At 35.4% G+C, this 27,894-nt stretch overlaps 1 protein-coding gene across 1 annotated transcript; it reads left to right on the top strand.

Moving 5' to 3' along the window:
- On the top strand, positions 1–27,894 carry LOC110031140. Its single transcript, XM_020734206.1, has 18 exons — positions 1–860; positions 1,397–1,528; positions 1,617–1,747; positions 1,827–2,037; positions 6,476–6,713; positions 6,800–6,950; positions 7,039–7,403; positions 10,971–11,049; positions 13,731–13,868; positions 14,944–15,219; positions 16,681–16,920; positions 19,094–19,985; positions 26,289–26,450; positions 26,514–26,641; positions 26,743–26,953; positions 27,044–27,281; positions 27,371–27,521; positions 27,604–27,894. Exons 1-18 carry the CDS (start codon positions 65–67, stop codon positions 27,832–27,834), a joined length of 4,770 nt encoding a protein of 1,589 aa, XP_020589865.1. The 5' UTR covers positions 1–64; the 3' UTR covers positions 27,835–27,894.

Raw genomic sequence — 27,894 nt, 5'->3', positions numbered from 1 at the left:
TGTCTCCTTGGCCAAGGAGTACATTAAGTTACAACTGAATACCTCCACGGTATCCATACCCGCCATGCAGTCACTCTTCTCCGTCCTCCTCTCCGCTCTCCAAATCATCTTCTTTCTCTCAACCAAAGCTTCTTCACAGAGCACCACCCTCCTCACCTATTGCTTTGGTGCCAACTATAACTCTTCAAGCCCATACTCTTCCAACATCCATCGCATCCTCGTTGACTTCACCAGCTCCGCCCCCAACTCACCGTCTCTCTACTCCACCGCCGCTGCCGGCAACTCCTCCTCCTCTCAGATTTTCGGCCTCGCTCAGTGCCGTCCTGATATTTCCAAAGATCTTTGTTCTACCTGCCTATCCCGCGCATCTTCCACTCTTATTGCTGGTGTCTGCGGCCTCAACAAGTCTGCCGCCATCCGTAACGACTTCTGTCTCCTCCGCTACTCCGACAATCGCTTCTTCGGCATCCCAATGCTCACCCCTCTTGAGGGGAGATACGAAGTCGAAAACCCATCAAATCCCGAAGTATTTTCCGGCCGGGTAGAGCGGCTGATGCAGGAGGTCTCCAACGCAGCTGCCGTGGCCGAGTCGAGATTCGCCACAAACAGCTCCACGCAGAGGGATGTGTACGGAATGGCCTGGTGCACGAGGGACCTCTCTAGCTCCGATTGCTTGCAATGTCTCAATTGGGCTATGCGGGTGCTCGTCATGACGAAGGTTGGAGCAGAGGTGGAAACCGTGAGCTGCGCCGTGAGGTTCGAGACTTATATGTTCTTTCCGCAGCCGATGGTGACGCCAACGCCAACTCCGTCTCCCTTTTCCGATGGCGGGGATGGTAGTAAGATCGGCAGTGGGACGGGTGAGTTGATCGATCATGATTGCTTACATTAAATATATAATGAATTTTTAAGTACTTCGAATTTATCTAGAAAATAAAATACACTGTAAAACAGAATTGTTAGCATTTAATTTGCAGCTTATATTAGATTTCACTTTTTTATATGAAATGAACAATTTTTTTGGCAGGGCATTTGGTAATCTGGTTTTAAGAAATTTCTATTCTAACTTGATATAAAGAATTCCTTTGGCTATCATAGTTAGTTCGTGATTTATCACATCCTGATTAAGAATCATGCATGCAATATAGGTATTACTGCTAACATTACCTGGATTAGTTCGTGATTTATCACATCCTGATTAAGAATCATGCATGCAATATAGGTATTTCTGCTAACTTTACCTGGACGGGTTCTTCTGAACGTCGAATTAGAGACATTAATTAAAACATAATTTATAAAATGCATTTTGCAACTAATTTAATTTGCAGCTTTATATCATCTTTCTCCCAAATGAAATTAATCAGTATTTTATGCAGTTCTATCAATTGCTTTGCAGGTCGAAGAAGCAATAAGACAAAAAATATCATTATTGCTGGGACCACTGGAGCAGTTGCGTTCTTGTTTCTCTCGGCAATCTTTATTTTCTTAATAAGACGAAGGAGGAAGAAGCCAATGGTGTTGTCACCCAGTAATGTTTCTTTTATACTCCTCTTATGTGTTAATGGACTTATTATAATCATTAACAGCATCTAATCTTATCCTTTCTAAATTTTTAGGGTATGGAGAAAATGACGATTTAAGCAGTGTTGCAATAATGTCGCTTGATCTAGCCACTATTAGATCCGCCACAAATAATTTTTCTGAAGCTAATAGGCTGGGAGAAGGTGGATTTGGACCCGTTTATATGGTATGATCCTGGCTGATTTCCTTGGTCATACAAATTTGTTTTCATAATGATTGTCTTTCTTTGATTTAATTTTGGGCAGGGGGTTCTAAGAGGCGGGCAGGAAATAGCAGTAAAAAGGTTATCAAGGAGCTCAGGGCAGGGGATATTGGAGATGAGAAATGAGGTGGTTTTCATAGCAAAGCTTCAGCATAAGAACCTGGTCAGATTGGTGGGTTGTTGCTTGGAAGAGGGCGAGAAGCTGCTTGTGTACGAATACCTCCCCAATAAGAGTTTGGACAAATTATTGTTCGGTAAGTTTTATACTATAATTAATGCCTAAATTTCCTATTTGGAATAGAAAAATGCTTCAGCCTATCGGCACGGTGCGCCGGCTCAATTTAATTTGAGCCATGGGTCAATGGTCTGGCCTTGAATCAACAATAAAACTAATGCAAATTAAGATGAGCTAATGGTAAAAATTTTATATTTAATTTCAACTTGCTGTTCTTTGCGGCAGTGTTGTCCATAGCCTTTTTTTCTTTAAGCATTAATCTTTGGCAGTATTTCCTTTAAAGTTGTCGTTAGCGCCCTCTTTTAATTATTTTTAAGAGCTTCAATCATAATTTCCTATATTACCACATCAAAAGGATAAGTCAAATGTTCGAACGGGATCAATAAGTTACATTTTCTTATGAAAGATTTCATTTTGTTTTAATCCTTTTGCATGGTATATTAATATTGTTTACGCAATTATGGGTAACACTGGTCCCATATTATAGTTGAATATTTGAAGGGCTGTTCTCAAAGTATTTTAGTTTTCATGTTCGATTCAATTAATGCATAGAAAATTTATCCTTTCCTATTAATACCATATATTAAAAGCAACATCTGTCTCACTTATTATTAATAGTTTATCTATTTCTTATTTGCCAAGCTGGTGCTTTTGTCTCGATTCTCCTGAATGCATACTTCTTATATCATAGCATATTTCTTCAATTTTTTTTTATGTTTTTAACAATACTTTTGCCTTGATATAAATAAGCAAATACAATTTTCGTATTTGATCTGATCGTGTGCTAATTTGATCAAAGCGTTAATCAAAATTGATATGGGCTCAACTAGCCAAGAATTTTGTTTGGATTGTAATAGATAAGAGCCAAAATTTTGATTTTCAAGCTTCATACGCGCCAACACTTTTAACATGCCAAGATAATTATACATAGTAAGAAAATGTTAAAGAGAGAGTAATTTCATTTTTTTTCTCTATCATGGTCTCTTTTTTTTCACACTTCCGATAACCTTTATTTTTTTTATTTTTTTAAAGATAGTATGTTATATACTTACTAAATTATCCTCTTGATTAGACACGAATCTTGGTGTTTTTTTTTTTATAATATAACTTCCATATTTAAATTCAATGTCATTCAAATTGTAATGCTAACAAGTTTATGGTTGAATTGAAAGTCTAGAGTTCGAGAATCCAACAATGTCAAAAAGTGTTTCAATTTAAGTTAAGCACCTAAAATATTGATGGAATTTTTATAAAATTAATTGACGAATTAAATTGTCTCCAAATCTTACATATTTTTAATTAAATCAAACGCTCGACGAGAAAAATAAAATAAGTCCAAAATCATTGAACTTCACTACCATTAAAACAAAAAATATTAAAATGATTTTTTATAATTATAGAAATTAACACTGTCGTCCAATGAAGTTTTTTGCAAATGAAGGAATCTGAAGAACTTTAGAGCTTTGCTTGATCATCATCATTTGGCTACCATCATGTTGGATAAGCAAGCCAAAAAGACACTACACCATGAGCACACATACAATGAAATTGTACGAACAAATACCGAGAATAAACAACACCAAATTTTTAGAATGGAAACCCCTCAATAAGAATAAAAGCTATGAGTCTCGTAGACCACTTAAACATGTCTACTAATCAACTTAATGGGTATATAATATTCTTCTCCAGAACACTACTAGAGGAAACCAATATTCAATCAACACTGAGTCAGTAGTCTACATAAATTTTATAAACATAAGAGTTTGGTAATCTCACCGAATTTAAAAATAGAAGATGCGAATTGTAAAATAAGAAGATCAGTTGGCCTTTAGTTCTCTGTCGTCCAAATTTCATTGATCGAGAGACCGATTTGGTTCTTGAACTTCTTTGTTCTTCCTCCGGATATGTTTCCTTTCAATGTCGACTGTGTTCGTGACCCATGCTGAGTGGAAGGGAGGGAGGGAGGGACAAATAAATAGGGAATTCAATGTTAAAATATCCCCATTTTTTTCATAAAATGAAATCAATCTTTGGTTTCCCCAAAATTCATAGTGCAAACATTCACGTGGAAGAGACCCACAACACATTGCTCCATCGACAACATTTGGCCACAGTCGTTAATCTGACTGTTATCGCCCAAACGCTGTCATATGGTTGTTATCACGTTAGTGCTTTCATCCTATTTTCGTTACTGAAGGAATCATTGTTTGACCACAATCATCAGTTAATCTTCATTATCTAAGCATCTTTTCTTGATCATTGTCATCCAACCATCATATTTTTACACCTATCACCTAACTAACACAAATGTCTTTTAACATTACACTTTTTCATGATAGTAACAAGAGAACACATTGCAGCGTAGTACATTATTTTATAATCTCATGTTCACCAATTAATGAGAAGAATCTACGTTTGTATTTCAACGAAGAAAGTGGATTATTTCTCTTAAACATGGCCCCAAGATTTTCTTACTTGTGAAATTATCTCTTAAATATTTTTTTTATCTTGTTTATTATTATTTTCTTTAATTTATCTATCTACAAGATTTTTGTGTAAAACTAGAATGTAATTTTTCATTCTACCACCATAAATTTTCTAACAAAAAAAAATGCCAAAGGAGCTTGAGATAAGCACACCATAAGTGGGGCAGAATTAGCAAACAAACCACATTAGAGTTTCTTAAATTCTTCTAATTCAAGTCCATATTTTATAATTAGTACAATGAATGTTGAGCTATAGAGCTTGTAATAATAATTATGATTGATCTCTCAACCACAATTAGTATTACCTAAGAAACTTAAGGATATTAATTACTATAAAAAAATCCTATAAAATTGATTAAAATATTTCATTAAAACTGTATAAACAGTGATTTCTAAATAGTCAATTCTAAATTCTTCAACAGAAAATTAAAAATTAAAAATCCTTAATTTTTTTTTTAAAATACATTTTTTTTATCAAGGAACTTTGAGGTCTTTCATAATTTGTATTTGGAATAGGTCTTTTTTTTAATCAGCTGCTAAACAGAAAATCTATCTTAAAAAATGTACCCTTTAGTAACTTTTCTCAAAAGTTATTGGAGATCCATCCATTTAAAAATGTAGCCTTCAATCATGGAGATCCATATATGTCATTAGTTTTAAAGTGGCATGTTATCGTACGTAAAATATTTTAATTTTTTTTTCTAATTTAATATAAAAATTTTGAAATGACAAGCAAATGACATATGAAAAGTACATTTTACACATTTTTTAAAATTATTCTTTGTTGTCATTAAAAAATTTGAGGTCGACAAAACAACTTCTTTATATTTCATTTAATTCGTCCTTAACCTTAGTTTTGTGAGTACTATATCAACAACATGTTCTCATTCAATTTTACAAGCTTATTGACTGTATTTAATTTCTATCTCACAAATTAAGTAATTTGTGTCTTTACTACAGTTCCGAAAGTACAATGTAACATTTAACTCTGGTTAGAATCTCCAATGCTTTTACGTTGACCTCCTTCTATATACTCCCTACTTAATTCATCTAGCTTGAAGTTCTTTTTTGATTTGTTTTTTTTCCTTTAATGAATAACCCTCTAATGATAGTCGTCATCGTGCATAACTTGGTTCAGTCTTCTGTCATTAGTCTTAATAGTTGGATGTAACTCTTATATTTAGCTTTAGTTATATTGATCCATAATGAGAAAGATGGCTTTTGAAGGATTCTTTCTTCAAGTGCTGAGCTATTGCTCCGATTGTAACTCATTAAGCCGTATTTAAGAAATCCGTAATGGATTCCTCCTCTATTTTTATTTTCATTGTTTGATTTCTGGTGAGCGATTGTAACTCTTTCTGGTGTGTGTGTGTGTGTGTGTGTGCCGCGTACTCCGGCCCACTGGTTGACATCCATGGTATAAAATCCTTCAGGTTGGGGGTTCGAATCCCCTCTGACACAGTGGGCGTTAAAGAAGGTGAAACCCGAATTGTTAGGCACATTAGGAGTGATTAGAGGCTCGTATAGTAGCCTAGGCCATTCCTTTAAAAATAAATAATAAATAAATATTATGTGTGTGTGTGTGAGAGAGAGAGAGACGGAGTAAAACAATTTGTTATTCTCATGTCATTAATTTGAAAGTTACGAATGATCAATATTGTTTATATAATCGGATTCTATTCAATTTCCATGGCAATGAATTGAATTGGTAAGGAGCAATTTTCCAACTTCACAATCAATTGATATTAAACTATTGTTCATTCCAACGAAGTCCTCAAGACAATGTTGAATTACTGAATAGTTTTCTGCCTTTTGGAATGAACTAAGCATCTATATTAGAAAAAGTTCATGGGAATTGGAGACGATCCGAATCATTTTTTACCCTTCTTATAATTATTTCAATATTCATTTTAGCTCTTCTTTTATGTAATAAATCAGCTAATATTGAATGAAACTAAAAAAAAAATGCAGATCCGGACAGGCAAATACAACTGGATTGGCCTACACGGTACAAGATCATTGAGGGGATCTGCCGTGGCCTTCTTTATCTCCACGAAGATTCGCGTTTCAGAATCATTCATCGAGATGTGAAAGCAAGCAACATCCTGCTTGATGCCGACATGAACCCAAAAATCTCAGACTTTGGACTCGCAAAACTTTCCGGCATTGAAGAACAAGATGGCAACACTACTCGCATCGCTGGTACATAGTGAGTACTCCACTTTTTTCTCTTGCAAATTTATCCAATCTCTAAAAATTCTCACACTTTACTTCTCCTTCCTCACTACGCCGCAGTGGATATATGTCTCCAGAATATGCATTCCGCGGACTCTTCTCAACTAAGTCTGATGTATTCAGTTATGGCGTGCTTGTACTGGAGATTATCACAGGCCGTAGTAGCAGTTGTTTCTTAAGTGCAAGGAACAACCTAGATTTTCTAAGCTATGTAAGCCTTCAAATCTTCTGCTTTGATGGATACTGTATTTAATTAGTGCAATAAGTTCTAACTCCGTGATGGACCATTCGTTATGAAGGTTTGGCAACACTGGAACCAAGGAACGGCGCTGCAGCTAGTGGATCATACGCTTGGCAATGAATATCCGCCGGAAGAGGTGTTGAGATGCATCCAAATAGGATTGCTATGCGTACAGGAAGATCCTATAGAGAGGCCGAGCATGAATTCGTTGGCGGTGATGCTTAGCAGACACTCTTTTGTCTCGCTTCCAGTTCCTTCAATGCCTGAGTTTCTACAGCGACTGCAAGTTATTGTAGCGCATAGCTCGGAGATTGATATGCCTAGGAGCGATTATTCGGACCGGCGTGGGACTTTGTCGACTAGTGATTTCTTGAGTAGTTCTAGTGGGAGCTTTAGATTATTGAGCCCTGCTTCTCCTCTCGAGTAGTTTCTGAGTCAGGGTGGAATGTATGGTGAGTTGTTGGTGAATATGGAAGATTAAAATGTGTAGCTTGCAAGGCAGGAGAGATTACTGTAATCCAGACCCAACTCCGCCTCCTATACGAGCAGGTTTTGCTGCTACAAATCATTGAAATTCATTATCCCTCTAATTTATGCCGACATAAAAAATTTCCTTGATACTAATATAATTTGATATTGAACTGATGAAACAAAAAATAAAATAATTAAAATAAAACAAATAAATTTTATGTGGTAAATCCAAATTGGGAGAAACCACGTGGAGAAGAGGAGATTTTAGTATATAAAATTTGAAATTATAAGTGAAGAATTTTGGCCAACATAAAGCTTAAGCAAAGAAAATGGAGTGCCCTGGACAATAATATGGGGATATTTTTAGTCTTAGCATGTACGATTTAAATGAAATAATTAAAAGGAGTCAACAAAATAATATACAGATAGCAATCTTTAAACTATTATAAGATTATTCAAACCGTCAAAATCTTCAATTCATATGCTCATATTTTTCTTCTGAAGTTTAATTCACACACAATTTTAGTTAAAAACTTCAATCCGCGTGATCATAATGTTTTTATGAGATGAAATGCGGGACTCACAAAATTTGGGCCATAAATTTAGCATTCTCCACCTTGACAAGAATTTTTAAATATATATAATAGAACTTTCTCCATCTCTTCCACAAAAGTCTAATGCTCAAGGATGAATACAAAACAAGTTTAAGGAATGCTCAAACATGGCTATTCGGAGTTGTCTTTGTTATCATATTTGCAGAATTATTATGGATACTAATATTGCTTTCAATAATATGACCACAAGTAATAACTTCAGAAACAAAAGTGATAACGAACATCAATGTGTTTGTTTTCTCACATGAAACATCTAATCTCTATTGAAATAACAAACAATCTGCTACCACACATTAGTTTGGTGATCTTCAAAACTTCGATGAGTTCTTCAAATAGACATTTCAACCAGATAACTTCTTTACAAACTTCAGTAATTACATAAACTCAATTTCTGTTGTATATAGTGTCATTGTTGTCTGTCAAGTAGACTTCCATCTTATCACACAACGATCAATGTAAACACGTATCTTCTATGTAATTTTTTATTTCTATCCAGATCTCCAACAACTCTGAATCAATATAACCTATGACTCTATCTGCAGTCCTCCCAAAAGCACAAACAAGCATATTTTAATCCACATAGATACTTGAGGATCCACTAAACTACTTTCCAATGTTATTTACATGAATTACTCATATATTTGCTAACTGTACTAACTACATATCATAAATTTGGACGAGAACATGTCATAGCATTCATTAGAGAACCCACTACACTAGAATATAAAACTCAAGACACATATTATCATCTGATTCTAAATATAAAGCTAATGAGATTCTAAATACGCAGTTAATGGAGTACAAACAGGTTTGACATTCTGCATAGTATACCCATAAAAAATTTTCTCATTGTACTCTTTTTGACTTAAAAATAACTTGCCTTTTTCGTATTTTTTGAATAATATTTATGCAAAGAATTTTAATTGGAACTCCAAAATCAATCGTCACAAACTCCCTGCTAAATTGAGTTTTTAATAGTTTAAGGTATTCCTTATTCTTAGCAGATATTGATATGTTGATAATTTGGAAAATAATGTTATTTTCATTTATATAATTTAATTAATGAAAATTGCATATTTAAGGAAGTTTTTTTATGTTGATTTTGTAGGTTGCAGCAGGTCATGGAAATCAAAAATCAAAGTGGAACTAAATGAAGATTGGAGACAAAATTAGCTACTAGGCACTTAGGTATCTAGACATTACCGCCTAGACACCAGAACCTGTTCAGAATCCAACCACAACCCGATAGCATGGTGTTGTGGCGCCAGCTAAGGGCGCTTAGGTTTCGTGACACAGGTGCTTAGACAACACATACTTGTGCGCTTAGGCGCTCGATGGATATTTCCAAATAGAGAGATTGATGCATAGGTGCAGGTCCCTGGGCACCTAGGTGCCCAAAAATAAATTTTGCAATTGGAGCAGTTCAGATTTCCAGATCATGGGAGATCATGGCCATCATGGGGGAGATAATATAAAAATTGAGGAGACGAAGTAGAAAAGAACTAGTGATGTTTTTAGGCTTCTACTTCACTTCTGTTCTAAATTTACTTCTCCACAGGCAGTGAAGAGCAATTCTGGCAGATTGCCAAACTTAAATCAAATTAAAATTTTGGGCTAGGACTGATAACTGAAGGCTATAACTTTTTTTGTTAGACTTCATCTCGTTTCCTTTGAGATCGATAATCCAGACTCGAATGCCGGTACTATTGATACGCCACGTATACTTGTGTGATCCGGCTATACTTTGTAGCACTCGGTGCATGTCAAGTTTTTGGTGATGTTGCAGAAAAGTGACAATGAACTTAAATTAAGATAATTTTAGTTGAACTTTTCAATCTAAGATTTGAAAAACTGTATTGTTCACTATTTCTTGTTGAATTATTTTTGTTTCTTTACATGCAAAAAAGTAAAAATATTATGTTTTAAAAATTTGTTGATTGTGTATTGTTTTTGAATTAGTAATTTATTTGAGTTATTTATTTATTTTTAATTATCTCATGTTTTTTATTAGAATAAGTGGTATCTAATTAGTATATTTGTAGTTCAAGGCCTTCTGGACTTGAACCTTACAATTTCAAACTAGAAAAAACTGTAAATAAAATTCAAAAATAAGAAAGAGTTTAATAACTTTTAGGAGAGATGACGAATAATCCGCAGAATAACCAAGAAACTAATGAACATTAGGATATGTCTAGACCATTAAAGGACTATGCTAACCCTACGATAGATGAAATCAATCTTAGTATACATACCCCTGCCATAGAAGCCAATACTTTCGAATTGTATCCTGCTACTATCCAAATGGTACAGAATAATCAATTTAGGGGAACACCGATCGAAGTCCAAACTTACACTTAGCGAGTTTTTCAGAAGTTTGCGCCACATTTTGCTATAATGGTGTCTCCAAAGATACTGTGAGATTAAGGTTTTTTCCTTTCTCTTTGAGGGATAAAACTAAAATATGATTAAATTTGCTAGCCCCACAATCAATTAGGACATGAGTGAATTAGCTTAGAAATTCTTAGCAAAGTATTTTCCACCTTCGAAAACTATCAAATTTAGGAAAGATATAACCTCTTTTGCCAACATGAAGGTGAATCTATCTATGAAGCTTGGGAAAGATTCAAGAAAATTCTTAGGAAGTGCCCCCACCTTATGTTGCCTGATTAATTGATAATTCAAACATTTTATAACGAGTTAGCAGGATCTCTTAGGTTGATTATAGACGCTGCCGCAGGTGGTTTGCATATGTTGAAACCCTTTGATGAGGCCTATTTTTAATTGAAAAGTTAACAACCAATAATTTTTATTGGCCTTCTAATAGAGTGAACACTAGAAAGGTATCCAGTGTACATGACACAGTTGTTTTGTTAAATCTGACTTCTCAAGTTGCTGTTATATCTAGGAAGCTTGATCAGTTGGGGATAAACCAACCACAAGGACCACCAGTAATAGAGGATAATTTATTTGGACTATTGGCTAATGTGAATGCTTCATCTCTCAAGACCTTGAATACTATCAATAATAGGGCGAACAACCTGTATTCCAATTTTTATAATCCTAGTTGGAAGAATTTCCCAAATTTTAGTGAAATAGTAATCAATGTGCAGAAAATCATTAATGGGTAAATAATCAATATAATCCTTTTGGAAATCCAAATAATCAAGGTGGGCCAACTTGAGACCTTTTTATTAACCCGACTTTAATGCAAACCAATAATTTATAAAAAAAAAGTTGTCATTTGAGGAAGTTGTATTTTAGATGGGGAGACAACTGCAAAGTCAAGGTGCAGCTATCCGGAATAAAGAAAACTAACTGAGAAAAATAGTGAACTCTATTAGTAATTGACCCCAAGAAACTCTTCCAAGTAACACTAAAGTTAATTCAAAGGAGAAGATTAATGAACATGTCAAAGCCATTAAGTTGAGAAGTGGAAGAGAGTTGGAAGAAGTGAATAGAAAAGAGCCAGAGGTGGTAGACGGGAACCATGAGCCAAAAAGATCTATAGAAGACTCTTTTAAAGATTTAGGAAGACCAGACACGCCCACTAAGAATAACATGGAAAGACCACCCCCACCATTTCTACAGAGACTCTAGAAACGAAAATTGGATAAATTATTTTCTTTATTTTGAAAATATTTAAGAAGTTGACAATTAATATCTATTTTGTTGAGGCATTGAAACAAGTGTTCAGTTATGTGAAGTTCATGAAGGGTATTCAAGATAAGAAGAGGAAATTTCGTGATTTTAAGACAGTAGCACTTACTGAGTAGTGCAGTGCTTTCATAAAAAAAAAGCTCCCTTAAAAAGTTAAATACCCTGGTAGCTTTATCATTCCTTGTGCAATTGGTGAAAGGTTATTTGGGAAGGTTGTGCGACATAAGTGCTAGTATTAACCTCATGTCATTATCTATTTTTATGATATTAGAACTAGGGGAAGTGTTTCCTACTACGGTGACCTTTAAACTTGCTGATTGATCTATTAGTTACCTAAAGGGGTTATAGAGGATGTCTTACGGACCGTTTGGGGCAGCTTATTTGGTGCAATGGCGTTTTGAAAATGCACCTGTCCTGTTTAGGTAAACTGCATTTTGACAGCTCATGCATTTTAAAAATGCTGAAAACAATGTTTTCACAGTGCACCTATCTAGGTGCGGTGTAGATAGGTGCTGTGACAGCTTTCTGGTAGTGGTCTCACTTTTCCAAAAAGATAACAAATTTTAATAGGTACTACACTTAGCTTATTAGCAGATTTTTTTTAATCAGCTTATCAGCAGATTATTCAATAAGCTGCAACTGCCCTAAACAGACCTTTAGTTAAGATGGATAAGTTTATCTTCCATGTTAATTTCATTGTATTAGAAATGAAGGAAGATAAAGAGAACACTTCATCTTAGATAGACTATGCTTAGCCACTTAGAGGGTGATGATTGATGTGCAAAAGGGAGACTTGACTATAAGGGTGAATGATGAGGAGATTACTTTTAATGTATTAAAATATATGAAATTATCTTATGATTTTAATGAGGATTCATGTTATAGGTTGGATTTAGTGGACCTAATTTGTAGAAGTGAATCTCAAAAATGTTGTGAAATTAGTCCCGTAGAGCAGAGTTTGATTGAGGATTATACACTTGACCTAGGGCCCATTTTAGGAAGCTTATTGGGGTGCGACGACATTTTCAAAATGTCGCTGCCATGTTTATTAATCACATTTGCGGAGCTTATATCTGTCGCATCTCGTCCGCGTCTGATAAATCCTTATATGGCTTTGACACGGGTATAGCCCCGCGTCCCTCATTGCCCTAAGAATTCCAGAGGTACCCCTTATCTCCCTCGCCTTCTCGCTTGCTGGAATCCTTTTTGGTTCGTTACCCTATAGGAGATCAAACCTTCTTCCTTTAATTTTCTTTCCTGATCGTAAGGTATCCTTTCGATTTCACTAGCTGCGATCCTTGGTAAGTTTCCTTTTCTCTGGAGGTTTTTTTGGGAAGTGGAGATGCAAGCAATAATTTTTTTCTTAATTTTTGCTAAGATATATGAGTACTTTACTGGTTTTTGGGCATAGCCTAGTTGAGATAAGTAGTATGAGTAGTGATCCTTAAAAATGTTTCCTTTTCTTTAGTCTGATATTTCACATCATCATTTTTGCCTAAATTGATGAAATTTTTTTCATTAGTTTGCATGGGAATGTTTTCATTATGGAGGTCCAAGCAAGAAATTTTCTTTATCATCTTCAAACATTAAACAGGGGAAAAAATCTTTTCATAGTATGAAACTTATGAGATTCTGTAGTATACTGGTGAATGAATAAGCTTGAGGGGAAGTGAAGCCTATGACAACAAAAATTATTTGGGTACAAATTAAAGTTTATCTAAGCACTTCCCTATAGTTTTATACTTGTTGAAATGTATGTTAGTTGGGTTTTCCCACTGAATGAAAGAGGTTCTGTTGCTCTCTGATAAAAGAAGCATCCATTTATCATTAGTATAGGTAGTGGCAATGGGAAAGGAAGTGCAGGCTATCTAATGTTTCTAAACATGTCTAAATGCATTTCTAAACATATTCATGTCTAAATGCATTTCTAAACATATTAATCAATTTGATTTGCTGAAATTTGGAACACGGTGTTTAGCTGTAGTTTTTGTGATGGACTTTGGTGCAGTTTTTGATGGAATTCGATGTAGGTTTGAAGCATATTGACAAAGGTATTAGCTGCAGTTACTGTTTAGCTGCAATTTTTGTGATCAAATTTGCAGCAGTTTCTGTGATGCAAATTGCAGTAGTTTCTATATTAGCTGCAGTTTGATTAGTTGTTCCTTTCGATTGGCAGCAGTTTAACTAGCTGCAGTTTGATTAGCTTCAGCAGTTTGATTTGCTACATGGAATTAGCTTTCCCGTTGTAGCATCTTATAACCTGACACATCCGTGGCTTGTATTTGATGCAGCAGTCCATTCATATGTAACGTTGCAGCAATTGTATTAGTTGCAGTTTGATTACCTTCAACAATTGATTACCTGTAGTTTCTGTTTTTGGTTCCTGTTATAGTGTTATATAACATTCATGGCTTTCCTTTTGTGGATATATGTCATTTATTGAACCACATAATTATTTCTTGTCCTTTTTGCTAGACAATATTTTGTTTTAATATTTGGTTTGAAAGTTAAATTATATCAATATTTGGTACACCACTTGCTTCCTGTAGAAGTTTGGATCTTATTCTTCTTCTTCTATTTGAGCCTGAGATTCTTCGAATTTGGCAGCCAGTGAAGCGAACAGTTGATATAGGTTGCAAATGAAGTGAACAATTGAACGCCTTCAAATTTGATAGCCAGTGAAGCAAACAGTTGAACGGGGAAATAGGCCAACGACCCATTTCAATAAAGAAGGGTGGCAAAATTTTATAAGAAAATTCAAGGAATATACAGGTAGAGAATATGACAGGTTGCAAATGAAGAACAAGTGAGACCAAATGAAGAAGGAATGGAAAATTTGAAAGGAATTGAAAAGGGGTGCTACCGGTCTTGGTTGGGATCAGTGAAGCGAACAGTTGATGCATTTAAGGAATGATGAGTTGAAAGACTTGCGGTGAGCTTTGTTTGTAAACTTCTTTATTTTGTAACATTCTATTTTGTTCTAATTGGGTGTATATCAATTTTTGTGTAGGTGGTGCCTACTACAAAAAAAGTTTAAGCTTTCTGGAATTGAGCTTGAATTGGAGGAGAAACCCTAAACCCTAGACCGCATGTTTGGGGGAGTGGTTGCAACGAGGAACTATGCATGTAGCCCAAGCGAGACAGGGTTCACTGGTAATGCCGTGAATTTGGGAACCCTTGGAGTTTCAGTTGATTTCATTGACGTCCCTAGCCCATATTAGAACAAAAATGAAACAATTGCCCGTTCCAAACGTCTGAGGGTTGTTGATAAAAGAAAACCTGGTGCTTCTTCCCTCAGAAACGAGCTATCTGAGGCGGTTTCTTGTTTCAAAGCAGAATTTCAGGCTTCTCATTCAAGCACAATCACGGAGGCACTTGAAATCATAAGTGCTACAGCCGAAATTTATGCAGATGAAGAGTTGTATCTGTTCGCAGCAGAATTGCTAGAGGACTCAGTCTGTAGGGATTTCTTTGTGCAGATGCCTGTCACCCGCAGAGTGACATATATTCGACTTTTCTATAATCGTTTGAACAATTGATATTTTTTATATTTTTCATCACTAGAACATTTGCACTGAATTATCTATTTTTTTCTTTCTAGAGTTGTGCTTGTGAACTCTCTTGTACCTTCATAATTATTTGCAAATATTTCTTTTTTTTCTATTGTCACAAACTCTCATATAAATTATAATTGTTTAGGAGAAACATTTAGGGATACCCATCACTATGGATGCAAATAGAAGAAGACGGATGGATGCCCACATGGATACACGCAGAAGAAAGCGGAGAGGGATGTTTCTGACGGCAATATGTCTATAACGCGTACATTGATCGGTCGCCATGCATGATATCTTCTTATATTGGCGACAAATAGGTTGGAGAGTTGCTTGCGGGGCACCCAACATGATTTTTTAATATTTTTTGAATGAGTCAGACAATATTTATCGATCTTCTGGACTTACTCGTAGGATCTCACAGTCTTCATGAATCTTCGAGGACCAATCCACGTGAGGTGCTCGCAATAACATTGTTCATATTATCTCAAAATGAGTCTATGCGAGAAGCAATAGAGCAATTTCAACACACATCAGAAACAATAAGCAGATATTTCTCAATCGGATTGAACACACTTGTTAGCTTGTCCTCTCATGTCATCAGAACCTTAGATTATAAGTTTGAGCAGATACCCGCTAGGATAGCAAATGATTCACGATATATGCCCTTTTTTAAGGTATTCTCTCGGATGCATTATAGTTAATTTTTTAAGCGTAAGCAATGATATGTCAAACCTAACATTTACTCATCAAGACTGCATTAGCGTGATTGATGGAACACATGTTGACGCACATATCCCAAATAGTGATCTGGTGACATTTATCAGTCGTTGTGGTAGCCCTACCCAAAATGTCATGGCCGTCTGCGACTTTAACATGTGTTTCACTTTTGTTATGGCTGGCTGGGAGGGTAGCGCACATGACAGTCGAGTTTTAAAATCTGCGACACGGGATCCCAATAGCAACTTTCCACATCCACCTTCAGGTACGCTCGGGATTTGAGTTTTAAAATCTGCGACACGGGATCCCAATAGCAACTTTCCACATCCACCTTCAGGTACGCTCGAGATTTGAACTCATATGAATTGTTCAATTTATTAGGCAATTATTACTTTGGATCCCAAAAAATAATTTGAATTCCCATACTAATTGTTATATTTATTAGACAAATATTACTTGGTTGATGTTGGTTACCCATTGCAACGAAGGTATTTAAAGTCGTTTCCTGATCCGAGATATCACATACCAAACTTCGCACGTGTATGTAACGTCACACAAGGAAGAAAGTAAATGTTTAATAAATGACATTCATCTCTACATGGTGTAATTGAGAGGACTTTTGGTGTCTGGAAAAAGAAATGGGTGATACTCCTTGATATGCCTCCCTACAATTTTTCGAAGCAGGTACATATTATCTTTCTTACACTGACTCTTCATAATTACATAAGAAGACATCATTCCCGTAGCGATATAGACTTCCATTTGACGGAAGAGGATGAAGAAAATGTGCATTCGGAAGCATTTGAATACCAGCTAGGTCAGTCTTTCACAGAAGAAGAGACCGAGACTTCCATTGCCTTCACAGTAGATGGGGAAGGTGCAAGCAAGATGGCAGAGCTGAGGGAACGAATTACTGATGAGATGGTATGTCTATGAATGAAGAATTTGATAATTTATTAGTTGAATATTAATAAAAATATTGCTACACTGATTTTTATTCAACTTCATATTTACCTATTCCGTTGCTTTTTTTTTTAGTTTTAGACCTGGGAACTATATGAAAACCATTGAGCTACTTTTTTTGATACTGCGATATCTTGCAATATTTTTTTAGCACCAATGATAATGCTGAAAGTAGTTAGATTTTTGTGTTGGGGGATTGCCTTTTGCTTCTCCCAACATGAGTATTGAGAATGGGCAATTTCGCTGAAACGACTTGATGACTGCACACTGCCTTTTACATAGAAAGGTGTATTTCACATTTTAAAAGTTAAATGGTGGTATTTTTTATGTGATGTGAAAAATTTGGGTGATATAAATGTAAAAAGTAAATTTGTGTTAGATATGTAAGTACATAAGGATTGAGTGGTGTGGATGTGAATACCCCTTCTTTTAATCAATCCTTTGCAACTGTTTCTAGCATTGTGGTTTATCATTATGCTACTTCTACATTGGTTGTTTCTGTATTCAAATTTATAGGTTTTATCATAGTTTCTTCTCTGTTTTATTTTGTTCAATTTCGGGCCTAGTGGAGTAATGAGTAAGTAGAAATGTTCAGGAATTTATGAACTATGCTTGGCTTACTGCATGGTTAAGGTTTAAATGCTTCCCTATGGCGACTGGAATGTGGTTCGATGGCGAATTTTGGATTTTGGATCTTTAAGATCTATTAATTAATTTGATTAAGGGGTAAATACATATGCATATTACACAATTCTTATATATTTACAAATCTAACACCTAAACAATCATGTTTGCTTGCATACCACATAAATCTTTGGCAGTGATTTTGATATGATGTTAAAGATTTGTGTGGTATGCATGCAAATATGAATGTTTAGGTGTTAGATATGTAAATATATAAGAAATGTGTAATATGCATATGTAAGAGGCCCTTAATTTTTTTAAAACATCATATTTCCTATGATATTTCCTATGGTTAAATCTATTCATTGCAGTGCTAATCTTGTAAGTAGCAATGTTTAAGTGTTATATATGCAGTTGTCTTTACTTTATGCTGATAGGCAAGATAAATTCATAAAATTGTGTTCCATATGTGTTATGAGCCCCTTGATTAGATATATACATAAAATTGTGTTCTATATGTGTTAGATATGTAAATACATAAAATTGTGTTCCATATGCGTTCTTATTCTTACACAGAAGTTGTTAACACTTTGGGGGCCTACTGAAGTTCCAAAAATATGATTGTTATACTCTTCTTTTAAACAGTTTTACCAAACAGAGCTGGTTTCACACAGTTGCACCAAACAGACAGTCAACTTCCCTCAGCTGCTTCCTGGGGCAGCACAGCTGTAACTGAAAAGCTGAGAAGCTGCAGCTGCGCCAAACAAAGCCTAAATTAGTTTACCTGAATGTGAAGCACCTTTCTTGGATTTTCCCTTGGTAGTGTCCTCACAAGTGGAAAAATTATTCTATACGGACACCGCATGCAGAGATGCATGCGGTGTCCGGTCTCCATCGTCGATCACCGCAAAAATGTATTTCGGTGGGGCTCTATTTTTTCTTTTTTTTTTTTAAATTTTGATTGCGGTGATCGACGGTGTAGATCGGATAATTATGATGTCTGTACGGAATAATTTCTACTGATGGTGGGTACATCTCAAGAAGTGTGGGCCCCACCTTAATAAAAACAAGGTGCGCCCATAATAGTACATGTCTATATACTTAATTATTATTTGTCTCACTCTAATTGTTTCACTATTACTCTTTTCAAGTTTATAAGCTGCACTGAATATTAAGATGCATATGATTTGTTCAGCTTTCAACGGAGCCACCTATTCTTGCCGGCCCGGTTATTAAAGTTACAACAAAGTAGCCCAAATGCTTAATTTGGCGCAGTGGTGCTGCCATGTCAAACATCTTCATTAATAATCCTCGTCAAACAGGTTTAAACGAAAAATTGGCCTAAACATTCTATTCTATCTGTAAAATCTCTGTCTTTCTATTCAAATGAAGTCAGGAAATGAATCTTACAGCTCTGTTCGTCAGCTTAATTTGACGCGGCTCTTGCTCTTTTATTTTTGTTGCAGTACCTTTAAAAGTCAGTTATCTTTAATTTCCATACTATTTCTATTGTGCAAATAACCGTTATTTCATACTTCTCAATCTCAACAGAGAAATGAACGAGACCTTTCCCTGCTCGCTCCTCCTCCTCCTCGTCTCCTTTTACATTATTCTCTTCTTTGCCGGCGAAACGTATTCCCAAAGCAGACCCAACCTCAGCTACTGCTCCGGCGACAACTACACATCCCTAAGTTCCTTGGAGACCAACCTCCGTCATCTCCTTTCCAACCTCACCAACGCCACTGCCAATTCTCCGTCTTTCTTTTCAACATACACCGTCGGAAGCCCTGCATCTATCCAAGTCTTTGGTCTCGCGCAGTGTCACATCGACTCCTCCCCCACAATATGTGGCAGCTGTCTCCGTCACGCCGCTGCCATGGCTGGCAAAGATCAACTTGGTGGCTGCGGCCGAAACAGCTCAGCCGCATTACGATACGACTATTGCTTCCTCCGCTACTCCGATGATCGATTCTTCGGGATCCCTGAAATGACAATGGTCGCCACCTTCTATAATGTAGGGATCGCGTCGGTGTTTGACAACAGAGTCCAAGACCTAATGAAAGAGATCTTGCCGGCGGCCGCCAAGTCTGAGTTTAGGTACGCGGTTGCGGCTGTGAATAACTGGGGTTCTGAAACGAATATGTATCGGATGGCTTGGTGCACGATGGACCTTCAGAGCAGCGACTGCTTGCAGTGCCTGAATATGGCTTTGCTTTCGCTGCACACGGGAACGACTGGAGGCCAGACGGTAATGGTGAGCTGCATGGTTAGGTTTTCCACTCTGCAATTCTATTCTATGCCAATATTGGCTTCGCCTCCGCCTGCGTCTATGTCGTCGGATGAGGGGAAGGGCTTTATTGGTTCTAGTCTTCATGACTGGAACGCTACCAGCCTAAGCAGAGGTGCGTCAATGTTGGTTCCAATTTACTGGATCGCTAAAGGACAAATCGAAAAATGAGATTGGACTTTTGGGAATTCACTTTTTATTATTTTGAAGGAGTGAAAAAATACAAGTCTAGGTGTTTTACAATGCAACACAACACCTAATTTTATACTAACTAAGACATACCGAAACAAAACAGGAAACGTACATAATAAAGGCAAGAAAATTAAGTGTCATCAATTCGCGCCTATTTGAATTGATTACACATATTTGAATTTTGAATTTGAATTTGAATTTAAGATTCAAATTCAAAATTAATGATATTGCCATATCTCCTATATTTAATTCAAAATTAATGCTATGATCATATCTTCTATATTTGTTCCACTAATTAACTCATGCCTATTATGAAGCCACTAATTATGCAATCAATTCAAATTACCAATTCAAGATTAGTCTCACAAGAACTTCTATTCTCTCTGCCTCATAGAGCAATTTGTCGAGTTTGGCGGTATAGCCAAGTAGTTTTTATCAAGTTTGATGAGAATGTTCTACTAACACGTACGTGTATGGAATATGAACTCATATCGAGGAACTCTCTACAATGGCGGTGCACTTCAAAGGTGCTCTTAGAATCCTTCTATACAATAAGGAATTTTGCAACATGTCAGACTGTTAACCTTCACATATGTGAATCGATTAGTTGTGACTCACATGGTGAATGATGAATATGAAATTACAAGATTAAACATGAAATGCCTTGACGTTACTTTAAATGGTTCCAAACCACGCCCGGAGGATCAAAATTATTTATGAAAAGGACTTCAATGATCAAAACAAATAAGCATGATAAAAATGACATATCGTTGACACGACACATGTTACTAAGGCTCATTGCATCTCAACCATCCTTAAAAACAGACCGTCGTTGTGTCTGAAACTTCTCAACCATCATTGAAATTTGTCAAAAAAAAAAAAAAAAAAAAAAAAAAAAAAGAGTCAGCAAACCTTACAGTGATTCTATAAATGGAGGCACTATAAATGATAACGATAGCCCAGTAGAAATGCGGTGTGAAAGAGATAAAAAAATGAATATCAGAGCTTCTTAAAAAAAAAACTATATCTACAACTATGCAGGCGAATAACTTAGGAAATCGTAGCACAATTCATGGGTTCCAAACATGCAACCGTGGCTCCAAATTCAACTCTGGAGAATTCTAGTGCTTACATCCACTAACTATACGAGAAGGTGTGTTAAAATCACAACTTTGAATAAAATAAAAGCCTCTGAAATATTTATTTTGATTTGTTTGAAATTTTTTTTTAAGTGTTGTGACAGTTCTAATTAAGTATGGGCATGCGTCTAGTGAAATCTCATACACGTTTTTCTTAGCACAACTCCTCCAAGCAAAGCTCCTCACATTCACTCGAAGAATGGTGGGGGAAGAAAGAAATTAAGGAGGAGATAAGATTTTCTTGGTGGAAAATGAAGAAGAAGAGGAAGAAAAAGAGTAAGAGGGCTGTAGGAAGTAAAGCCCTCCCTCTTATCTCTCTTCCAAGCTTTTTATATCAAGGCCTCCAAAAGAAATACCTAGCTCCAAGAAAGAATAAGCTCTAAGCTCTCTAAGGAAGAAGATGGTTTCAGCACCAAAAAGAATAAAATACTGAAGAGTTGTGTCTAGGAGAAGCCAAGGGAGATCCAAAAGCCTTTTGCACCAGCCCCCTTCAAAAATGGTGTTCTCGCCTTTCTAAAACCTTCCCCAAGAAGATAATAGAGTATTCCATTCATCCTTTTTGCCTCTCACTGTGTAAATCTCCTTGAAGAACAAGAAACCTACAATATTTGTTGCCGTAGGGCTGGGTTCGGTGTCAAAATCAAGAAATTCGCGAGATAAAATCCGGTCTAAAATTTGGACTGGCTTTTGAGTGTCGCATATTTTCTGTTGGCTCTATTTTGAAGCTCCAAGGGGATAGCTCCCTAGACTAGCTCCTAGGTGTCGGGACCGGTGCCTATGCTCCAAGGGGTTAGCACATAAGCGACAGTTCTGACTGAAAAAACTCAATTTTTATCTTGAGGGTTTGGCGAAGGATTTTGACGATCTATAAGCTATGGGGGATCAAGTGTGACTAAAATATGGCCCCATAACTCCATAAATGAATGTTTTTATCGGTCGTTCATTGAGAAATTTGTTGTCGATGGTCTCTCTGAAATGTCGCACAAGTATGACATTTAAACCCTAATATTTTCGAAAATACCCACGAGAATATTCGACGGATTCCTTTGACCATAGGATGCTCTGAATAGTCGGAGTAAGGTCTTCATACATTAGAACGGATACCAGAGACATCCCATATCATAACTGACGCCACCAAACAGAGGACTCTCTCGGGCAAGGCTGAGTCATCACAGACTTTGGTTTTGTGACCGAACACGTAGCAGGACGTCACAAATGGGAGTCTTGGCCTACAGAACTCTATGAGTGAACAATAAATCATCTCAAGTCAGTTAAACAGACACCCCACTTGTGACATTAAAAATTGATACTAACGAACACCATCCACATCTAAAGAAGATTGTGCTATAACTTCAAAACAAGCGCTACAACTCTATAAGGGAGAGCCTATGTGTTATGTGGCACTGCCATATAAACACGAAATGACCATATGCGCTTTTCATTTAACACTCACAATATTGACATGGATTGAGGGAAGAAACGTTTTGTGATGATGTGTTGTAAGGGTTTTAGGAGACTGTTGCCAAACTGTGAGAGCATGTGTGAGTGTGTGGTAAGAGTGTGGAGTGTTGGAATGTAAGAAGATGAGTGAGGAGCACTTTGGAAGAAATTAATCAATGGAGCAAGAGATCTTATGTGAAGCATAGTTCGGGTGTCTTTCTTTTCCCTTTTCTTCTATACTTTGTTATAAAGTTGTTTGCTTTTGTGTTTGTGTAAATGGATTGCAACTAATTTTGTTTAATTGGTGTTTGAATTAAGTTTTTTAAGTTAATCTAATTTATGTTCTGAATTTCATGAGATTTAGTTGATGTGTTAACTTTCTACATTTCATTTATTATCAAATTTATCATTTGATAGTTAAAATTTATCATGATCTAGAGACCTTGAAATTAAAAAGTTGAATGATTATGTTACCACACATTTCTTGGTAGAATAATTGTATTACTACTTAAGGAGAGCAATAAATAAAGGGATGTGGAATCCTTGTGGTTTTTACATAGTTTAGGATTGTAGATTCTAGTATGAAATTCTATGTTTCTTATTGAGGAGACTTAATCGGCACATACATTTTCAAGAAGCATGTATTGATTGCAAAGCTAATCATAAATAATTTTTTTTTTGTCTTAGATGTCTGAGAGAAAGAGTCTAAAGAATAATAAGAATGATTTCGCTAAAATTATTATATATTTAAGGAATCTTATGGATAAATGGATGATAAGAATTAGGCTATTATAAATATAAACTTATTATATTAATCTTATACTGACTTTTGGCATAATGAGTGAGCTTTTTAAAAATTTTGCAATTAACTTCGTAAAAAATTGCATTACTAAGATGGGTAATCTCCTAATAAGTTACACTAAGAATGCTAAAACCATGAGGATGAAATGGTATGTGATGGCCAGGACAAAGTGGATGATACCTCTGACAACATGAGTTAGGTTATTAAATTTTTTCTTAAAAGCATAATTTGATTGTTTTACTTGGTTTAAGGATATGTGAAGAGGAAACTAGTGGTCCCTAGTTATTCTAATTCCAAAAAAAGTGGAACAAATAAGACGGGGGAGTGCTCGTTAGGGCCAAAGTTTAAATCTCATTAATTTGGTCTTATTATCAATATTGTGTTATAGAGCTATAAATCTCAAATTTCTAATTAAATGATCAACTAAAAATTAAAATTAAATCTCAATCTAAAAATATAAAGTAACATTATAGGATAATTTGGAGCACCACTAAGTCTCTCGGATACAGTGCTCCCTATGATCTCTCAATTGGCTTAAAAAAAGAAAATTTTCAAATTTATATCAATCCCAATTATAACCAAATGATCAATCTTAAAAGCTAAACTTTAAAAATCCATAGAAGCATTAGAGTCACTATTTTAATCAAAACGTTTATTAAGTTATGTGTCTCTTAACATGTAATTAACTATAGAGGTAGTTTTATAAGGAAATGACGCCTCTTAATAAGATAAATCATGTCTTACTCAAATTGGACAAGGAAAAAATTCTCTCATGATGTATATGTAGTCTTAAAACTATTATTTTGCGATTAGTTCTATTGTTTGTGATACTTTTTTCTCTCTAAATGTTATATTATTTCGAATATTGTATCTTTTTACGAAATTAAAAAAAAAAAATAACTTTGTCCTTACATAGTCCATATTACCAGCAAGACATGTATAATGGTTAACTAAAGGTTATTTCAAATGATTAATAGGAGTCCCACGCCCTCCCCAACTTAATGAATTATGTTGTAACCATCGTTGGCGTCTTTCCACATCTGTAACTGCTTCTAATGACGCTTCATATTCATAAGGGACACCTGGTGTTCATTCGGTCGGCCGATAATCCCTTAGCTAACTGATTAAACTTCGACTGATAGAATGGTCTTCAATCAAATGTTGTTTTTTATAGATAGATGCTGGCTGAAATAGCATTGCCTGGTAACGTGGTGTTGGCTCAGTCTGTTGGTATCCTTTGATCAGTTTCATGGTTCCAACGATTTCGTGATGAATGACCGAACATGAACCTTTCTTACCTGATTTTCGTGTCATCTCAAGATTTGCACAGGCATATTTTCGATATACATAAATTAATTTCTTTTTGGTCGCTCTATTAATTGATGAGAATTATGAACGAACAGTATTTTTTGTTGTTGTTGTTTTATTTGAAGAAATGACTAATTGATTAAAGAACAAACATGAACTAACATTATTCACACGTCATTTTATTTCTAAACTTGTTTACAAATATGGACTGAATCAGATTTCAGCTTAAAATTAGTTTAATATGAGTTACTTATTTCCCATCGAACCATGAAGAACCACAGTCCCATGCAAACTTGAAAATATCCATTGTTAATAGAAGGAAAAAAAAATCTGAATTTTCAGTCAATGCTGAAGAGATTCCAATGTATCTTTGCATGTAATTAATATATGAAATAAGTATGGCCACATGACAATCTCTCTGTATCAAAACTAAGCCAAAAGCGTGGGTTAATTTGAAAATTCATTAAAAAATAAAAATATTAAAGAAAATAATTTGAAAAATCTTATTGATAATTATTGACATGAAATGAATTCGGATATCTAGTAGGAATTCTTTTTCAGTTCTTTGGCAACTTTTGACAAGCATGTAAAGACCTTATAAGATCGATGGAATTATTCAACCAGGACGCTAAAAAAACAGTTGGAAGCTATAAGAATCTCAAATTATTATTTAATTGAACTAGGATATTAGTATAAATAAGGTCAAGATTTATTATAAGAATTAATAGTATAAGTAGTTGTCATATGATAACTTAATATGATAATAATATAATTCTAATAACTTCATGCATCCAGAGTTTGCCAATCCAAAAAAAAGAGAGGAATTGCATGCATACCAAACAAATCTTATGTCTGATACTCAAACTTCAGTTTATACATGAATATTGCTTGTAGGAGATCTTAATCTATGTAATCTATGAATATTGTGTTGGTTCCAATTTACTGGATCGCTAAAGGACAAATCGAAAAATGAGATTGGACTTTTGAGAATTCTCTTTTTATTATTTTGAAGGAGTGAAAAAATACAAGTCTAGGTGTTTTACAATGCAACACAACACCTAATTTTATACTAACTAAGACATACCGAAACAAAACAGGAAACGTACATAATAAAGGCAAGAAAATTAAGTGTCATCAATTCGCGCCTATTTGAATTGATTACACATATTTGAATTTTGAATTTGAATTTAAGATTCAAATTCAAAATTAATGATATTGCCATATCTCCTATATTTAATTCAAAATTAATGCTATGATCATATCTTCTATATTTGTTCCACTAATTAACTCATGTCTATTATGAAGCCACTAATTATGCAATCAATTCAAATTACCAATTCAAGATTAGTCTCACAGTCAAAAATGTGTCTTATTGTCTTCTTAATGATTAATTTAACTAGAAAAGGAGATTTAAATTTATCTCAGACAAAACATTTAGTTAGCTATTACCTTTACTTGTTTGGTGTCATCTTATTGTTGTAGCTATTCTTGCAGTCCTTCTATAGACATAGATCAATAAAGTTTTGCTTGAGTGTAGGCCGAAAAAAGAGCCCAATCATGACTATTCTTATGGGAGTGCTTTCTGGATCTCTTGCATTGATCATTCTATTTACAATCCTTCTTATTGTTACGGGAAAGATGAGGAGAAGGTTGCCAATACCGCCATTGATTATCTCAAGCCTTCCACTATCGGCAAGCAGTAAGAAACTTGACCTTTTTCATGTGATTTTCTTACTCAATCAAGCAGATCATTGTTTTACAGGGAATAGCCAAGATTCTTTAACGAATATTGAATCCTCATTAATTGATCTGGATGCAATCAGAATTGCGACAATGGATTTTTCAGAAGAAAACAAGCTTGGAGAAGGCGGATTTGGAGTTGTTTACAAGGTGCAATTCTTTGTTCGATTTGCTTTGCTTTATTCAGTCAATCTCTTGATGCAGTTTGAGTACACTTACAAGTTTACGCTTACTGCCTTCAATCTGAACAGGGTGTGCTTGAAGATGGGCTAGAAATAGCAGTGAAGAGGCTATCGGTAACATCAAAGCAGGGATTAAAACAACTGAGAAATGAGGTGGATTTAATGGCTAAGCTTCAGCATAAAAACCTTGTTAAATTGTTAGGTTGTTGCCTGAAAGACGAGGAGAAGCTGCTTGTTTATGAATTCCTGCCTAACAAAAGCCTTGACAAGTACTTATCCGGTATTCTTATTTTCTGAAATCTTTAGATTTCAATAATTCCTTTAATTCTTTTGTCATGGTATTGATGGATTTATGAAAGACAATTAAAAGATTCCGTTAGGCGCCAGCAACTAGAATGGGGAACACGGTACAGAATCATTGAAGGCATTGGTAGGGGGCTTCTTCATCTCCATGAAAATCCAGGTTTCAGAATCATTCATCGTGATCTGAAAGCTAGCAATATCTTACTAGATATCAACCTGGAACCGAAAATTTCAGACTTTGGCATCGCAAAGCTCTTCAAAATGGATCAAACCAGAGGAATAACAAGCCAAGTTGTCGGCACATTGTATGTAGATTTCTTCTTTGTCCAAATTTTGAGTTAGCTATCCCTACTCCTCGCTTAATATATTGTTTTCTTATTGGTATCATTTACAGTGGATACATGTCACCAGAGTATGCTTTACATGGGAACTTCTCCACTAAATCCGATGTGTATAGTTTTGGTGTGCTGGTATTCGAGATCCTTGCTGGCTGTTGCAATAGTACTGTGGTTGCTTCAGGGACTCCCTTAGACTTACTTAGCCATGTAAGGACTTTAAAGTAATTTTTTTGTTATTTAAATTTCGAAATTCTGAGAAGATGACTCCAAATAATCAATTCTTGAGCAGGTTTGGCATTGTTGGAATAAAGGTATGGCGCTGAAAATCATTGATCAAATCCTAGTAGATAGGTATTCTTCGAATGAAGCATTGAGATGCATCCACATTGCACTGCTGTGCATCCAGGAAGATCCAGCTCTGAGACCAAGCATGTCTTCACTGCTAGCCATGCTCACCACTAGCACTGTTGCTCTGCCTGATCCCCTGATGCCTACATTTTTAAAGCAAGTGGAAGTTTGATTTCCTATTCGTCAGATGGTTCTTTTGTTTCAGCCGAGTAATGATTTGAGCTTCTCATTT

The sequence above is a fragment of the Phalaenopsis equestris genome, unplaced genomic scaffold, assembly GCF_001263595.1.
Source record: "Phalaenopsis equestris unplaced genomic scaffold, ASM126359v1 Scaffold000777, whole genome shotgun sequence".
Classification (NCBI taxonomy): domain Eukaryota; kingdom Viridiplantae; phylum Streptophyta; class Magnoliopsida; order Asparagales; family Orchidaceae; genus Phalaenopsis; species Phalaenopsis equestris.
Note: the sequence above shows the minus strand (reverse complement) of the source record. Positions and strands in the feature narration are given on the sequence as shown.

Bases quoted from the DNA above. Each gene is read 5' to 3' on its own strand.
- LOC110031140 (XM_020734206.1), top strand. From the start codon at position 65: ATGCAGTCACTCTTCTCCGTCCTCCTCTCCGCTCTCCAAATCATCTTC. The intron at 26,451-26,513 runs GTAAGAAACTTG...ATTGTTTTACAG, and splicing joins CCTTCCACTATCGGCAAGCA to GGAATAGCCAAGATTCTTTA. The intron at 26,642-26,742 runs GTGCAATTCTTT...CAATCTGAACAG, and splicing joins GATTTGGAGTTGTTTACAAG to GGTGTGCTTGAAGATGGGCT.